This window comes from Canis lupus, chromosome 1 (genome assembly GCF_011100685.1).
Source record: "Canis lupus familiaris isolate Mischka breed German Shepherd chromosome 1, alternate assembly UU_Cfam_GSD_1.0, whole genome shotgun sequence".
NCBI lineage: Eukaryota > Metazoa > Chordata > Mammalia > Carnivora > Canidae > Canis > Canis lupus.
In genome coordinates this window covers 101,376,234-101,393,655 of record NC_049222.1, presented here as the reverse complement: position 1 = coordinate 101,393,655, position 17,422 = coordinate 101,376,234, and the positions used below count along the sequence as shown (strand labels likewise).

Below are 17,422 nucleotides of genomic sequence, written 5' to 3'. Positions count from 1 at the left end.
GAGGCAGAGACACAAGCAGAGGGAGAAGCAGGATCCCCGCGGGGAGCCTGACGTGGGACTGGATCCCAGGACCCCGGGATCACAACCTGAACTGGAGGCAGACGCTCAACCACTGAGCCACCCAGGCATCCCGAGGCACAATTCTTTAAGGAGAAAAGGGGGAAGTTGGGAAGGCTGTTATGAACTACAAGTCCATTGCCGTAAACTGGGAGTTCAAAGCAATGTGGCTTTGCATTGGTGGACCTGTTGCCTGGAGAGGAGGTGTGAAGAAAGCGTTTCTTCCTGTGTCCGGAGTAGTAGAGTAGTATCAATATGCAAGATCTTGTCCAGGTAAGGTCAAGTCCAACTCTTCCTGTTGGGTCTGCAATTGACTGCAATTGGGAGGGAATGAGCGCTTCTCCTGCAGAAACCTCCTAATTCCATTTTAGTGAGACTTCTCATTACTAATTTTCACAACTTGAATGTATTAAATACATGTTTGTGATTTTTAGTTTAAATATAATAAATAGAATCAGAGTGTATACTCTTCAGACTAGAAGAGGACAAATTTGGAATACAACTTGTTGACCAAGAAAGAATTCACTGAAGGGCAGTGCCGTGGCGCAGCGGTTTAGCGCCGCCTGCAGCCTGGGGTATGATCCTGGAGACCTGGGATCGAGTCCCAAATCAGGCTTCCTGCATGGAGCCTGCTTCTCCCTCTGCCTCTCTCTCTCTAAATAAATAAATAAATAAATAAATAAATAAATAAATAAATAAATAATCTTAAAAAAAAAGAAAGAATTCACTGAAAATTAAAGCAAACAGACTCTTACGTGGGCAATTAGAATTGCAATTCAGGAGACACAGATTCAGGTAGAAACCTGGATAGTGTTCTGAGGAAGACAAGGAAGGGGGCAGAGTTATAAAGATAAAAGTTAAAGAGCGCAGTTTCCCATTTTTCTGTTGCATACCCGATGTCTCAGTGATTGACTTTGCTGTGCATCAGGTAGACAGACTTGGGTCAGGTTACACCCTGAAGTCCTGCACAGTCAACATGAAGTAGACTGGGATATGTAGCTTATGCTCTCTGCTATATGGCTTCCCTTCAGGTGAGTGGAGGCCTCTTTCTTCTTTTTGAAGTAAACAAAATACTAACAGCTTTCCAGAATGGAACTGTAGATTTCACCCAGGAGTAGCAGTTGTTGAGTCCTACTGACTATATCCCAGAGTCTGCTAAAATTATTCAAAGTATCTAAGCTTTGTTCAATGTACCTACCTGTCTTGCTTGTGTCTTCCGATGGGAACCCCAATAAAGACTCTGGACCATGTCAGGTGTTTCAGCCTGTTGAGATCATCCATTTGTTTATTATTGTGACATAAACTATCTAAATAGCTTTTCCTCTTTCTTTTTTAAAAAACTGTCATACATTCAGTTGAGTGTTAATAAGATGTACAAATCATGTTTTTTCTTTAATAAAGTCCACACCTAGGGATGCCTGGGTAGCTCAGCGGTTGAGTGTCTGCAGGGATCGAGTCCTGCATTGTGATTCCCATGGGGGAGCCTGCTTCCTCTGCCTATGTCTCTGCCTCTGTCTCTCTCATAAATAAATAAATTAAACTAAAAAAAATAATGACCATACCTATAAAACTATCACCCAGTGTAAAACAGAACTCTGGTCCCTAGAGTTCACCTGATATTTTAATAATCATACTCTTAATGTCTTTACAGTTTTACCACTTATGTATATTTCCTTAAATGGTAGTCTATAGTCACATGCTACATTGCGGCCTAATCTAAATAACTAATGCCACTTGGGTCTCTATCATTTCATGTTCTCAACTCCAATACTGATGTACCACCTCCTTTCCAGAATCAGCTAGTACTTAATACCTACTTCCAGAAAAATCCCAGGAAAGAGTGAATGCTTCATCATCTTTTATTCTCATGAGTTGTTCAAAAGCAGTGGTGGATTTAGTCATTACTCAGCCTACAGATAAAAAGGACAGAAGAATTGGGGAACCGGAAGACTGACACGAAATAAATGAAGCCAGTGGTAAGGGAGGTACTGGGAGAAAACATACTAAAGTGGTGGCATTTCTTTTATCAATGCTTCCTGGTATCAACAGTCCAGCATCCTTCCTACCTGCAGGGAGTTTGCTTTGTATATGGGAATGAAAGGGCAGTGGGAATACTAAGTAAAAAGGGATGACGGGGAGAAATCTAGGAGTGAGAGGCATGTTGGCTTTTAAGTTTGAGGCCCACTGTCCTACTTGAACACCAATGCTGGGCCCTTAAAAGGGAAAGGGCACAGATATGTGGGATGAGGGAGAAAGGTGAACAGTTGGGATCCCTATCTCCCCACCTACATTCAGAACTGCATCATTTTTCCTCACATATCAGACATTGATTCACCACTGCTGTCTGATATTTGGCAGCCCCTTAGCAAGGGAAATTTGGTAACGGACAATTAGTTCAATCCAAGGAAGCCGCTTTATCGTGGCTCTCAAGACTTTTGAAGTCCTTTGACAGAAGGAAAGACTGTAGTACCAGCTGCGTAGGAAAACTCAAATCTAGGCCCATCTGCATTTAGGATGGTCTCTGGAGGAGAGCCTCGTACAGTTTCTGAGCCAGACTTCTCTTGCCTGCCATCTCTGCCTGTGGGCCCACTTGCTCCACGCGGGGCGCGGTGGAAACTACATTACCCGAAAGGCGCTGCGCCCCGCGCCGCCCGCGCTCTGCAAATGAAAGCGAAGATTTCTAGCGTGCGGAACGCGGTGGGCGGGGCTTCTGGCGCGGCTGCAGGGGCGGGCGTTTTCGGGCCTCTGGGGCCGGTTGGTCTGAACTGAAGTTCAGGAAGGGAGCTGTGGGGTTGGGGTGACGAGAGCGGGAAGCTGCAACAAGAGGTGGGGCTGCGGTACCGCAGCGGCGCGGGATCGGGGCCCCCGGTGCTGGTCCTCCTCCCCCGGCGCCGCTCCGCCCGCAGAGTCCGATGGCGGCGGCCGCGCAGAGGGACCTGGCTCAGGTAGGCGGCCGCGGGTCCCTGGGCCTCCCAGCCCGCGCCCAGCTGGAGAGAGCGGCCGCACTGCTGTCAGCCAGTGTGAGGGGTGCGGGAGGGCTACGGGGACAGGGCCCGCACTCGTGTCCTAAAGCTACGGTCGGTCACGTGTCCGCAAGGAGCAGGTCCCGGTGCACTGGAGACCCGAGTGGCTGGGCCTGGGCTCCGAGGGCTCGGATGGCCACGGACTGTAGTGAACAGAGGACCGACGCCCACGTGTTGCTTAGAGTTTTCAGAAGCTTCTGAGGGAACACTGCGGGAGAGGGTAGGGTAGGATAGGGTGGAGGAGTCCGTACAGTAGACAGTCGGAGCATGGTGGCCGGAACTGGACGTACTGACGGCCATCGAGGGGGCGGACGGATGGGGTCTCTCAGGGATTTTAAAAACTGGGCAGGATTCCTGGATGCCCAGATGTGGCTGTGACAGAAAGAAGAGAAGGAAGGACCATCTGTGTTTGCATGCATGCATGCATGTATGTATGGTTCCTGAAAATACGGGGAAGGATGTAGATGGGGAAGTCGGTACAAGGAGCGGGTTTCAGGGAAAAGAGTAGGAGTTGAATTTGGGACACGGTGATTGGAATTACCCTGTCAAGTGCAGGTGTCATTGGCGTAGCTTGCTCACATCTAAATCCTGGGGATGGGTCTTGGCTGAAGATACCCAAGATGTGGTGGGGATTCCTATTTAGGAGGGAGAATTTTAAATTCTTCTTTCAGATGGGCTTGGGGGTGGGGTGTTGGCTACTTTCAGAAGGGTAATCCCAAGTGGTTCTGGTTAGTGTGTGCAGAAGTGCAGGGTTATAGGATCTAAGGACCCAGGACTGGAATGGAGCCTGAGATGTTCAGTGGTTTAGGTTTGCCACTCTGGACTCAGCAAGCCCTCATGTCCAGTCCTTGTGGAGAAAAGGAAGAGTCAGGTGAGTAGGGTAGCCTTTTGGCTCTTACCTTCCCCCAGCCTTTGGAGCAGGAGGGATGAGTAGCTGGAAAGACCCCCAGCAGGACTGCTTTTAGGAGTGTGTGTAGTAAGCAGCCAAGTTGCCACCACACTAGTATCTACTGTTTGCTCAGGCCCAATCCCCATTTTATTAACCTGTGAGTTATATGAATTAAGTTTTACTTAAACATTAACTGATAAAAATACATGTATACATATATATACATTTGCACATGTGTGTATATATATACATATGTAGGCATTAAAATAGCATGGGTTTAACAAGTTAAATTGATGTAAGTACTTCATGTTGGTTGAAGTTTTAAATATACTGCTAAGCAACTGATTAAAATCAAGGGCCTTAAATATCACATTCTCTTAATTAAAATGTATGTACAAAACTCATTTTCAATACGTATCAGTTTATTTGCACTGAAAATGTTGACAAACGTTTTAATTATGAGGTCAGTAAAAGTCACTACTAATTGACACATAGGAATGAATTTGATACACATCATGGCCCCATGAGGTGGGTACCACTATTTATCCTCATTTTACAGATGACAACACTGCAGCACAGGGAGGTTGAGTATCCAATGTCACACAGCTGGTAAGAGGCATCCCTGAGGACTGAAGACCAGATGGTGTGAGGGGCTTGGGTTGACCTTTGTGGCGCAACACTGTTGCCTGCCTCTCATGGCTTTCCTTTTCTGTAGGTTCCTATTGCTGCAGATTTGCTTCCATACCATGCGGAGGTAAGTGGGGGTTATCTTCAAACCTCACCCTCTTCAGTTCCCACCTGTATGGGCTGCTGGATTCTGTGACTCTTTGCTTGCAATTATCTCTACTCTTCCATCCTAGATCCCTGGAAGGTGATCGCCTAAGATCAGGGGCCTGAGTCCAGGGCAGGAATTCTATGGATTGGTTCCCATTTCTGGCAATCAATGGTGTGATGTTTATAAGATGTTACAGTCATGGTGATAGACATTAGAAAATGCTAGAAGAGAGGCTGGGCTGGGAATACTCATGAAACTTTAGGTCTCTATTGTGTCTGGTGGAAACAGTAGGAAACAAATAAGACCTAGAATGGAAGCCGGGAGCTGGGCCCCTATTCTGGAGTGGTGGGAGTCAGGGAAGGTTAGCAGAAGACGGAAGTGACAGGACCAGACTTAATGAGCTGTTCCTGTTGCAGAGCAGACAGCAGACTGTGGGGAGGAAGCAGCTGCAGTAGTCCAGGTGAATGTTAGTGTGGGCTGTGGAGATGAGACATGTGTTGGAATCTGGGTCTGTTTCTTCAGTAGGTCCAAGCAGACTTTCTGATGTGGAGGGTGGGAGAAGGAAATGGAAGAGGCAATGGTCACTCAGGGATGTTTGGCCTTAACAGCTAGAAGCAGGCAAGTACCACCATGTCAGAGTTGGTGGTAAGAGTCATTTTCAGTGGGCTTATAAGTCAGGTTTGGGCTATGTTGAACTGTGATGCTTCTTCAGAGACCCACAAGTGGGTGTGTTGAGTGGGCACCGGGACACACAAGTCTGGAGTTGAGGTGAAATAGTCAGATTGGATACCCATAGTATGGATGGTATGTGGACTAAGATGAGCTGTGGATCAGAGTTGGCAGGAGCATCTTCAGATAACAAGGAGCAGAGTGTGGGGCCAAGGATTGAGTCTCTTGTTGGACACCTGGATGGGGGTAGTGGGGTTTCCAAAGACACGTGAGAGAGAGAGTAGTGTCCATGCGACAGGGTGTAGGCATGAAGTGGGTCTAGCTGATGGCCAGTGGACATGAGATGGATATGGAGACAGAGTAGTGAGGTTACAGTGAAGCTGGTGCTACTGCTTATTCATTCAGCTCTGGGCTTCACAGGCTCTTGTTCTGACCCTTGCTTGGACCAGGGGATTAGCTCAAGATCAAATGGGATCCAATGGGACAATTGTAGGCCTAGCATGAAAGACAAGTGGGCTTGGGCTTCGAATAAGCATCAGAGGAAACTGAGACAGGTAAGGGAACACCTTTGCAACACAACTTGAAAAAGAAGTGGAAGAGGGCTGAGGGTGTCTGAAATCTGTGTGGTTCCTGGTGGCTGAGGATGAAGCAAGGATATGGGCCAGGCAGGAAGGCCTTGAAAGCAGGCTTGGGGATTGCTTCTAGCAGTCAGGGTCGTTGGAATTCTGGGACAGGATGGGATTCTGATTATGTTTGCCAAGCACCCTCTAGATGGCATGTGCACACTGGCATGTGGTGAGGCCAAGGAGATGCATGATGTGATGTAGGGGGTACTGGTGGCAGTGAGGGGTTGGAGGGGTGGCAGTGAAGGCAAGTGTGGAGTGATGTGCATGTTGGGCAGGAGTATAAACTCATGGCTCCAGGCTCTTGTACTGGGGGTTGAAGAACAGTTGCCCAAAGTTAGTTGTGTTTGGTAAGCACGATCTGGGGCACCCCAAGTGAATTGTCTGGCAGAAGGGTGAGACTCTGCCTCAGGGGCCCAGAGCTCAGATGGCATTTATCTGCCCACCTGTTGTTGCTGAGGACTGAACATAGTGCTGACTGGGATAGTAAGGAACAAGTAGGCAGCAGTGGCACAGCGCTTGGTATCTCCTTTGAGGTGGGGAACTCTGGAGGAGGGTAGACATTTGTGGGGATGCCTAGAGTCCTGGGAAAGGAAGCTACACACATAAATTCAACTGTCCCTTTTGACAGGGCCATGTGACCTTTGAGGATGTGGCTGTCTACTTCTCTTGGGAGGAGTGGGGACTCCTTGATGAAGCCCAGAGACTCCTATACCGTGATGTGATGCTGGAGAACTTTTCACTGATGGCCTCTCTGGGTAAGGTCCTTACAACCCACTCCAGTGTCCTGGGCTGGGTTCTGCTCTTCTCCTTACTTTAGGGACAGGTATCGCCTTCCCAAAGCTGGACTGTGGGTATTTCTTCCTTCCTCATGCTCTTGAGTAGATATTGTGAGAGCCTGGACTGTATGTACTACTTCTTCTTTTCTAGAGCTGCCTCAGTACTTGCTGCCCCAAAACTGCAGGAAAAGATTTGGGAATTAGGAGTCTTGAAGTCAGCCTAATGGATCACACCCTTTTGGCCTCTCCCTGGCCTGGGATGCTGTAAAGATCTATGGCAGCTCCATGCCCCAGGTTCTGCTCTCTTCCTCTGGCTGCCATGGGATGCGCCTATACCTGCAATTGAGGCACTAAAATGGCCACTGCTTGACTAGGTTGTTCTTGTAAGAGTTTCCTCCAAGATTCTTCTGTAATACTTTTGTTTTCTTTCCTGTGGTCTGTTGTGGAGTGGGTCACTTTGACCCACCTGTTGTCTCTTCCTTAGGACTTGCATCTTCCAGGACTCATGAAGTTAGCCGATTGGAGTGGTGGAGAGAACCCTTTTTGCCTCCCTGTGGAGTCATGACTGCAGCCATGCCAGGAGGTACTTGGAGGGCAGAGGTGGGCAAGTATGAACTCAGTGATGGGCTCAGGTCATACCAGGAATCCTTCTACTGAGCCCTGATGATTTGTTGCCAAGGCACAGTCCATGGCTGATTCCCATCTTTTCTTTCTCAGTTGCACACGTTTTATGTCTACTATGATTTCTGACCTTGGGCTATTCCCCATCTCTGTCTTCTGTATCTCATGTGGTCCTCCCCACTGCTCCCTCTGCAATGCTCCCCAGCAGTAGCCTTGTTTTGTATTCTTTATGTTCATTATGTTCAACAGGTCTAGAGAGAGTCATGACACACAGTGGGGTCTATGTGTGTTGGGTTCACATGGGAGGGAGCACCCAGGGAGTGGGCTTAATCAAGCAGAGGGAAGCAGAGAGTGAGTGAGGACCTATGGGCAAGTGACTTTCCGGGGCCAGGAGGGGCGTACACAGAGTTAAGTATAAGCTGATATCATTTGGAACATTTGAATGTCACTAGGTCACAGGAGAGGGCAAGAAGGGGGACTTGTGACAGAGACCAGCCTTATCACTTGGTTAAGCTGGTCACCTGAATGGAGTGCTCACAGCCTGTTTGTGGGATGTTGAGTCAACAGGACAACATGAAGTTTAAGAGGTTATAATACAATGAACCCTGTGATGTCTCAACATCATTAATGATACTGTGACGGGTAATGCTTGCCACCTGAGTTGTGGAGATGTTATAGGTAACTGGAATAGCTTGGTCTACCCATCAAAGGCAAGCTCTGACATAGGTGACAACTGAGAGGAGTACTATTAGACATATGATGAGGGTTTGAAACCCAGGCCACAGGTGGGCACTGTGCTTAGTGGGGAAAAGCCAAGAGAACAAGTTAGGTACCTCTTGGTTTAAGGGAATCTGCTGGGAGATTTTGGTTATGTTATGGAAGATTTTTACCTCTTGGCCTAATCAGAGCTTTGCTTGTAGCTGTTTAGAATGATTGATTTACATATAGCGGGAGGTACCCTGAATAGCACCAACACCTTCTTTCCTGGCTAGTTAACAGTTAAGCCAGACTGTTATCTATGGCTCTCTGGGCTTAGAGAGACTCATTTGCTTGTTGCATAGGGACAGTGTTTATTTTATTTTATTTTTTTAAGTTTTTTTTATTGGAGTTCAATTTGCCAACATATAGCATAACACCCAGTGCTCATCCCACCAAGTGCCCCCCTCAGTGCCCATCACCCAGTCACCCCAACCTCCCACCCACCTCCCCTTCCACTACCCCTTGTTCATTTCTCAGAGTTAGGTGTCTCTCATGTTTTGTCACCCTCAGTGATATTTTCACTCCTTTCCCTTTATTCCCTTTCACTAATTTTTATATTCCCTAAATGAATGAGACCATATAATGTTTGTCCTTTTCCGGTTGACTTATTTCACTCAGCATAATACCCTCCAGTTCCATCCACGTCAAAGCAAATGGTGGGTATTTGTCGTTTCTAATGGCTGAGTAATATTCCATTGTATACATATACCACATCTTCTTTATCCATTCATCTTTTGATGGACACCGAGGCTCCTTCCACAGTTTGGCTATTGTGGACATTGCTGCTATAAACATTGGGGTGCAGGTGAGGGACAGTGTTTAATGTAGCTTCTGTATGTGATCTTGAGAGGGTCGCAAGAGGTGCTGGTTGGCACTTATGATATAATCTCGTTTGACAAAGGCTGCTGTACTGGGGCCAGCTCTGGTGTCTCTTGTGGCTGTGGCGAATCCTGTTAAGATAGGAATAAATATTGCCAGTTTTGCCTGGGGTTAATAGCACAAGGGAGATGCCTGGTGGATAAAGAACCATGGGGATCCTCTGTAACCACTGCACCTTGGGGTTTGGACTCATTGGGAGTCAGTAGGGAAAAGTTTATAAAGTGCTATGCCCATGGGTTTGGCTTGCAGTAGAATCCAGAGATGCTGTTAGTTACTGATTTATTGGAGAGAGAGAGCATGCAAATGGGGGGAGGGGCAGAAGGGGAGAATCCCAAGCAGACTCTGAGCTGAGTGGGGAGCCTGATGCAGGGTTTGATCCCACGACCCTGAGATCATGAGCTGAAACCACGAGTTGGATGCTTAACCGACTGAGCCACCCAGGTGCCCCTGAGGTGCTGTTATTTAAAGTATATGGGCCTGTGAGGTAGTTAGCATTAAGGAGGGCAAAAAAACCTAACATGGGAAATCGGTCAAGTGCAGTTGGCTCCTGAGCACAAGCAGTACGTTTGTGGGGGTGACTTGATTATAAAGTGCAGCCATCTAGGAGAGTATAGTTGGGAACAAAGGCAGATGGTGTAAGCAAACAAGGTTCTTTGGGGGGACCCTGTCTGGGTCCTGACAGTATAGATTGTGGAGTCACTGGGCTGTTTAAATTATTCATGGACAGGGATCCCTGGGTGGCGCAGCGGTTTAGCGCCTGCCTTTGGCCCAGGGTGCGATCCTGGAGACCCGGGATCAAATCCCACATCAGGCTCCCGGTGCATGGAGCCTGCTTCTCCCTCTGCCTGTGTCTCTGGCTCTCTCTCTCTCTCTCTGTCTCTCAGTCTTTCATGAATAAATAAATAAATAAAATCTTAAAAAATAAATAAATAAATAATTCATGGACAACTCAATAAATGTATGTTGGGTTCCTTGAAAGATAAAGGCAAACAGGGGCTGTGGCTGGTAATAGGCACTGAATAAATTATATTGCCCAGATCTATCACAGCAAAGTTGTCACTGGGCACACTTGGGTATTTTCAGTTAGTTCAATTATGTTAGGTGTTAGAGCCTTGATGGGGAGAACTTAAACTTTAGGGTTTTAATAATCAATAGTAAGTGGCACTGTGGGTAAAAGCCTTGAAGACTGGCCAAATATGATTATTGAAAGGCGATATGGGAATAATCACCCTTTCATTTAGTAGATCTTGTATAGCACTCTTGAAGGCCAGCAGTAGTTTCAGATGATACTGTGGTGCGTTTTCGACCTTCACCACCAGGAGCAGGCCTGTAGGTTCTCATTTGGTGATTCTTACAGGCAGGACGGAGGACCTTGGCTCATTCAGCTTTGTATGTGGTGTGCACTGGCATCTTTGTCTAGAACAGAAAAACTCAGTGTTAGGGGTCACTGTGACAGGTAGCAATTTAATAAAGACCACTGCAGTATTGACATTGAGAAATTTCTTTGCCATAAGTAATTTTACTGGCATTACCCTGTAGTTTAAAGGGGCACTTCCTTTAAGTCTGAATAGGTGGCTTGGAATGGTGGTGACTTGGGCTCCAGTCGTACATAAAGTTAGGAAATGTTTAAGAATTCCAGTGAATTAGCAGAGTTGTATATGGGTAATTGTCCTGGGGACTGTGACAAGGCCTGAGGACTAGCTGAATCCTCACTGGAGGCCTTGACTGTTGCCATTTTTGGAGCTCGAAGCATCTTTGGGTGATTCCAGAGGAGTGGTTCCCTGAGCCACCAGACCTGTGGGTAATATGAATGAGGCTCTTTGGCTTTTTTTTTTTTTTTTTTTTTAAGATTAATTTATTTGAGAGAACACAAGCAGGGAGGAGAGGCAGAGGGAAAAGGAGAAGCAGATTTCCTGCTGAGCAGGGAGCCCAATATGGGGCTCAGCCTCAGGACCCTGAGATCATGACCTAAGCTGAAGGGAGCCACTTAACCGACTAAGCAACCCAGGTGCTCCTGGTGAGGCTTTTTAAAAGATTTTATTTATTCACTCATGAGAGACAGAGAGAGAGAGAGAGGCAGACACACAGGCAGAGGGAGAAGTAGGCCCCACTCAGGGAGCCCGAATTGGGACTCAACCCCGGGTCCCCAGGATCACGCCGTGGAGTGAAGGCAGCGTTAAACCACTGAGCCACCCGGGCTGCCCTGATGAGGCTTTTTAAATACTTCGTTTAGTTGTAATTTGGGAATGGTTTGCCTAGTAGTTAGTTCGCGGGGTCTCTGTTGTCAGTAAGTCACCTGGGGGCAGTAGGGGTGAGAGGAAGTTGGGAAAGATGCAGACTGAATGCTATAGATGGGGGTCCTGCATACTAGGAGGCAGAGTATGGTAAATCAGACTTTGTGAGTCAGAGTAGGTGGAGCCCTTACAGCATGTTGGGAAATTAGTTCCATTCTGTTTGGTGTGGGACATGTCAATAAAATTAAGCAATGTTGTCCTGCATTGAGAAGGCCACCTACAAGAACAACTCCTAGACTTTGTGACAAAGGAGGCCTCCTCTGGATAAAAACCACTCAGGATTTTTCTTGTCTATGTGTTCAAAGTACTGATAGATCCATTCAACCATTCCAACTTTTGTGGAGGACCATAAGGGCTTCTTGATAGTTCTTTTTTTTTTTTTTTTTTTTTCTTCTTGATAGTTCTGTTGGCCATTTCTAGGCCATGAAAATCCAAGTCAGTAAAGGCAGGGCTTCTGAATCCTGAACGGTAGTAGAAGTTTCAGATTTCTCATCTGAGGCTTTTATAATCTCATCAAAAGTTTTGGCCTGTCACTCCTGCTCTGGCATTTGGGTGCCTTCAGCTAAAAATGTCATGTGGGACTTGAACTTGGTGGGCCAGAGGATCTTTAAGTAAGTTAATGTGGGGCACCTGGGTGGCTCAGGTCATGATCCTGGGGTCCTGGGATCAAGTCCTACATCAGGCTCCTCGCAAGGAGTCTGCTTCTCCATCTGCCTATGTCTCTGCCTCGCTCTCTGTGTCTCTCATGAATAAAACCTTTAAAAAAAAAAAAAAGTAAATTAGGCATCTTAGGCTCTTTAGTAATGTCAGCAGCTGCTTCATCTCTGGGGCTCTGAGCAGGAGTTGCAAGCCTGTATTGAATGTTCTCAGTAACCAGTGAGCTCCTTTCCCCCTTCTCTTTACATGAAATCTTTCAGAATAGTTTGGATTTCCAGTCTTGTGAAGTTATGAATTTTAATTTCTACTTTCTGTATTCTCGACCTGCTGGGTCTGGAAAGACCTTGGATGCTTCCTTCCTATGGGCCTGTCCATATCTTAGGATGAGCTCAGCTGGATTGGTATCCATTGAGAGCTATGGTGGCCTGATGTCCTTTGGGAATTGGCCCTGGACCTTGGGAGCAGAGTTGGCAAGTTGATAGACAGCGTCACTAAGCAGAAATGTTTCAAAGGTTTTTACCTTTCTTGAATTATTAGCTAACTTCCTCTGGTTATTGAGAGTGCTGGAATGAAATGTTCCTGCTGAGCTTCTAGGCCATTAGATGTTGTGCCACTTATCTCCAGAGGTAAGACCTGGGATTGATACCCATGAGATTGGGAGGCAAAGAGCAACAGCAGCAACACACGCAGTGGAGGAGTTGCCAGCAGTACTGACCCTCACAGGGTGCCATGATAGACTTCCTGTGAAGGTGATGCAGTATATCTGCTTAGGACTGAGGAGCAACATGGACTTGAATGGGAACACAAAAAACCTCCCAGTCTTGGTGCCACAAGTCCACAGGAGTCATCTCCCCAGTGCTACCCAGCCCTTCTCTGTTGACAGATCTGCTAATAGCCAACACCTGACATACAGTGTTTCTTTGGTGGGTGCAAGGTTACCCTTTCACTCTCAACCTCAATCCCAGTAGAGACTTCATAATATTTTTATCCAGTTATACCAGTCTATCCCTTAACAGAGAGCACCAGGAGAACACGCCCTCTACCTCACTAGCACCCTGTGGAGTCAAAACTGGCTAGAAGTGAAGTCTCAGGGTATTGTAGGAGAATGAGCTCCACAATTTAGGATGGAAAGCCTTGGCAGTGCCTGAGAGAGGCAACACAGAGCAGCACAAGGCAGCACACAGGAATGCCAGCACAACACTCAGCTTTCCCAGATGGTAGGGCCCAACTGGGACAGCTGGTTAGTAAGCCAAGCAGTTAAGGGGCATTTCCTAAATCCTCCCTTATCCATGAGCAAACCATCCTATTTGTGATGCCAGTCATTTTGTATTCACTTATAAGACAGGTGCAGCCATAGGAGGAGACAGTAGAGGCTCAGGAATAAACAAAATTTATTGTACTCGCAGGTCTGAGAGACAGTCACTGAATTCTGGGAGGAGGGTCCCCTGGGAGGGAGTGCCATGGGAGTGGGCTCAACCACGCTGGGGAGAAGTAGAGAGACCTGCAGGCAGGTGCCTTTATTGGGAGTCAGGGTGGGATGCACAGGGAAAGGAATGAGGGGACTGCACTGGTGCATTTGAATGGTGCTAGTTCCCAGTCAGGGGAGGGTAGGAAGGAGGACTTGTGGCAGGAGCCCACCTTATCAGACTAGTGTGCATGGTTGCAGAATTCACAGCCTGTTTGTGGGGAGACTGAGGCAGCAACAGAATATGAAGTTTTTAAGGTCAGATACAGGCTTTCGCTGAATATGTTATGAGGTGTGCATGTATCCTTAATAGTCCTTGAACACCAGCTATTCAGTTGCATTTGGTTCTTTCCTGTGCCTGGACACGCCTTTTCACACTGTGTTACTGGGTCATCATCAGCCTTGTGGAAGGCTATTTGCAGAGTGTGTTGGAGACCCATTCCATCCTGTGTCCTTGCTGCTCATGAGGCTCCCACCAATCTGCGAGCTTGCTGGGTCTAGCACCACACAGCAGCCCTTCCTCACCCTGAACCTCAGGCCTGATTCTGCCAGTAATGTGATGGACTGTTTATGGGGTGTGTGAGACACAATTGTAAGCAGGTTACCTCCTCCCACTGAAGTCCATGTACATTTCAGCATCTCTTTGCTTTCAGGTTGGTGGCATAGAGCAGAGATTGAGGAAGGACCTCTTGAGCAGAATGTTTACCTAAAAGGAGTGCTCAGAGAAAAACTTCAACACCAGAGGCTGCACTGTGGAGAGAAACCATTAAGGAGAGAAGAGGCAGGAGAGGTTGGAAAGGACTTCCCAATTAGTTCTGGTTTTCTCAGTCATCAGGTGACCTGTGACGGAGGGGAGCCACAAGGAAGCACCAAGAGCAGGGAGGCCTTTCACCCTGGAAAAAGGCGTTACAAATGCAGCGAATGTGGAAAAGCCTTTGGTCAGAAATACTTACTTGTTCAGCACCAGAGACTACACACTGGAGAAAAGCCTTATGAATGCAGTGAATGTGGCAAATTATTTAGCCATAAATCAAATCTTTTTATACATCAAATAGTTCACACTGGAGAAAGGCCTTATGGGTGTAGTGAATGTGGAAAATCCTTTAGCCGCAATGCTGACCTCATTCAACACCAGAGAGTTCACACTGGAGAAAAGCCTTTTACATGCAGTGAATGTGGAAAAGCCTTCAGGCATAATTCCACACTTGTTCAGCATCATAGGATCCACACTGGAGTGAGACCTTATGAGTGCAGTGAATGTGGGAAATTCTTTAGCTTTAACTCGAGCCTCATGAAACATCAGAGAGTTCACACTGGAGAAAGACCTTATAAGTGCAGTGAATGTGGGAAATTTTATAGCCACAAGTCAAGCCTTATTAATCATTGGAGGGTTCACACTGGAGAAAGGCCTTATGAGTGCACCGAATGTGGGAAGTTTTTTAGCCAAAGCTCTAGCCTCATGCAACATCGGAAAGTTCACACTGGAGAAAAGCCTTTTAAGTGCAATGAATGTGGAAGATATTTTAGTGAGAATTCCAGCCTTGTTAAACATCAGAGGGTTCATACTGGAGCAAGACCTTATGAGTGCAGAGAATGTGGGAAATTTTTTCGCCACAGCTCCAGCCTTGTTAAACATCGGAGGATTCACACTGGAGAAATGCCTTATGAGTGCAGCAGTTGTGGGAAATCATTTAGCCAGCGTTTCAACCTCATTCAACACCAGAAAGTTCACAGTGGAGAAAAGTCTTGAATGTGGGTAATGTGGAAAAGCCTTTAACCAAAAGTCCGCTCTGGTTCAGCAACAGAAACATCACAATCCAGTAGGCCTCATGAATACAGTAAGTGTGAAGAAAGGCTTCAGCCAAAGGCTTACCCTTGTTAAGCACCAAAATGTTCAGACTGAAGAGAGGCCTTAGGAGTGCAGCACACATGCAGTCTCATGTTCAACCTAACTTAAAACAAAGAGGAACTCTAAAGGTAGCCTTTTTGAGGGAGACAGCAATTGAACATCATTGATCCAAATATCCTGACATTCTGTCTCCTGTGAAGATAGGCCTCTGCCTGGGAGCTCCAGGGAGAGGGAGTCCTGTGTTCTTGGATGTATTAGTCTGGAGTGGAGTTTCCAGCTCTATCACTGGAGTGGGGAGAAAGGGAATGGTCTTAGTTCAAATGTGATTGTCTCTTGCTGTTCTTACAAATAATCAGATGTTCTTAAGGGTTTCTTCATTTGCTGTATATCTGAGGACATTTCCAGAGTTTTAAGTTGTGTTTTTATAATTTTCCCCAGTTTTAATGGGAAGCAGGCCAGCAAAGCTCCTCACATTGTTATACAGGAAGTTGATCTAAATATTTAACTTTATTAGAACTTGCCAAGTAGTGTAATGCCATTTCATATTTACTCCTACAGTATTAGGTTTCCAGTTTCTTCACCTTATTGCTGATGACTGTATATAAGACATGCCATTCATTTCAGCCATTCTAGTAGGTGTGTGGTTTTGACTTGTCTCCCTAATGACTCAGTGTTGAGGATTAGTCTCTGTGTTTATCTGCCACCCATATATCTTCTTTAGTGAATTATCGTTTAATGTTTTTTGCTTACTTTTAGAAAAATTGGTTTCTGTTTTCTGATATATATTCTACATATAAGTTCTCTATTTGATATATGCTTTACCAATGTTTTCTCATAGTCTATGCCTTTGATTTTAATTTTTCTTTCTTTTTAAAATTTTCATTTCTTAACAGTCTCTTTCCTAGGTTAGAATTTATTAATTTTCAGGAAGTTCAGCTTATGTATTGGTTAGGGACTACATGTTTGGTATTATATTCTTTTTCTCTTATGGTACTCTATCTTTGTTTGTAAATAAAAGCCTTATCTGAGTATGCTGGAGTCTTAGGAGTCCTTATCCAATCCTGTGAAATCTTTGTGGATTTAAATGTACATGAAGATTTCAATGTATGTAGAAATATTTACTTGTGTACATATCCCCTGTCTCTTCTAAGAGAGCCTAGAAAGCAGTGGAATCCAGTAGGCATGAGCATATTTAATGCCCTCTTATTGGTGCAGTTTTTCAGTAAAAAGAACTGGAACTTCTTAGAGGCTAATTCCAGGTTGGTTCAGGAAAGGTACATGAGCCTAGGAAATTTTCTTGGATTAGTCAAAAAATGCTCACAGAATGATGTTGATTTATTAGCTTTCTAGTGCTGTCCTAACAAATTACCACAAACCTATGGCTGAAACAACACAAATTACATTATAGTACTGTAGAGCAGAAGTCCCACACAGGATGGGTCTCAATAAGTTAAAATCAAGGTGCTGGCAGGGATGTGTTCTTTTCTGGAGTCTCTAAGACAGATTCTGTTTTCTACTCATTTGAGTTGTCGGACAATTTCAGTTCCTGTGTTTGTAGGTCTTATGTTCCTGTTTTCTTTGTGGCCGTCAGCTTAGGGTCATCCCTGGAATATGTAAGAATTTTTACAGCATATTTAAAGATAAAACAGGATACCTGGGTGGCTCAGCGGTTTAGTGCCTGCCTTTGGCCCAGGGTGCGATCCTGGAGTCCCGGGATCGAGTCCCACGTCAGACTCCCGGCATGGAGCCTGCTTCCCCCTCTTCCTGTGTCTCTGCCTTTCTCTCTCTCTCTCTCTCTCTCTGTGTGTGTGTCTATCATCAACCAATCAATCTTAAAAAAAAAAAAAAAGTACCAATTGTATACAAAATCTTCCAAAACAAAGTTCAAATACTTCTCAAGTAATTAAGTGAACCCAATACTAACATGATACTAAATGTGGATAATATTAAAACAAATTACAGGGCAGCCTGGGTGGCTCAGCGGTTTAGCACCGCCTTCGGCCCAGGGCCTGATCCTGGAGGCCCAGGATCGAGTCCCGCGTCAGGCTCCTTGCATGGCCCCTGCTTCTCCCTCTGCCTGTGT

The 17,422-nt window shown here is 46.0% G+C and overlaps 3 protein-coding genes across 6 annotated transcripts in view; 2 read left to right on the top strand and 1 right to left on the bottom strand.

Moving 5' to 3' along the window:
* Window positions 1-16,370, top strand: part of LOC106558942 (zinc finger protein 773-like) — an 87,418-nt gene extending 71,048 nt beyond the window's left edge. Inside the window, 2 exon segments of the mRNA XM_038527588.1 lie at window positions 14,394-15,233; window positions 15,235-16,370. Coding sequence (XP_038383516.1) covers window positions 14,394-15,233; window positions 15,235-15,406 — 1,012 coding nt within the window. The 3' untranslated portion in view covers window positions 15,407-16,370.
* On the top strand, window positions 2,766-14,345 carry LOC119875987 (zinc finger protein 419-like). 2 transcript variants are annotated; one of them, XR_005354419.1, is made up of 6 exons: window positions 2,766-3,002; window positions 4,685-4,723; window positions 6,668-6,794; window positions 6,967-7,198; window positions 7,300-7,398; window positions 14,144-14,184. XR_005354419.1 is itself a non-coding variant. In XM_038527587.1 (5 exons), exons 1-5 carry the CDS (start codon window positions 2,970-2,972, stop codon window positions 14,198-14,200), a joined length of 372 nt encoding a protein of 123 aa, XP_038383515.1. In that variant the 5' UTR covers window positions 2,766-2,969; the 3' UTR covers window positions 14,201-14,345. The 2 variants fall into 2 exon arrangements, 1 of the variants encoding a protein (XP_038383515.1); XM_038527587.1 differs by lacking the exon at window positions 6,967-7,198 and having other exon boundaries at window positions 7,300-7,415; window positions 14,144-14,345.
* The window catches only part of LOC100685539 (zinc finger protein 599-like), a 30,761-nt gene continuing 22,218 nt past the window's right edge, over window positions 8,880-17,422 (bottom strand). For all 3 annotated transcript variants that reach the window (XR_005354418.1, XR_005354416.1, XR_005354417.1), the window contains exons 2-3: window positions 10,304-10,490; window positions 8,880-9,145 (exon numbers count right to left, since the gene is read on the bottom strand). The gene's annotated coding sequence lies outside the window, so the exon portion shown is untranslated. The remainder of the gene's footprint in view (window positions 9,146-10,303; window positions 10,491-17,422) is intronic.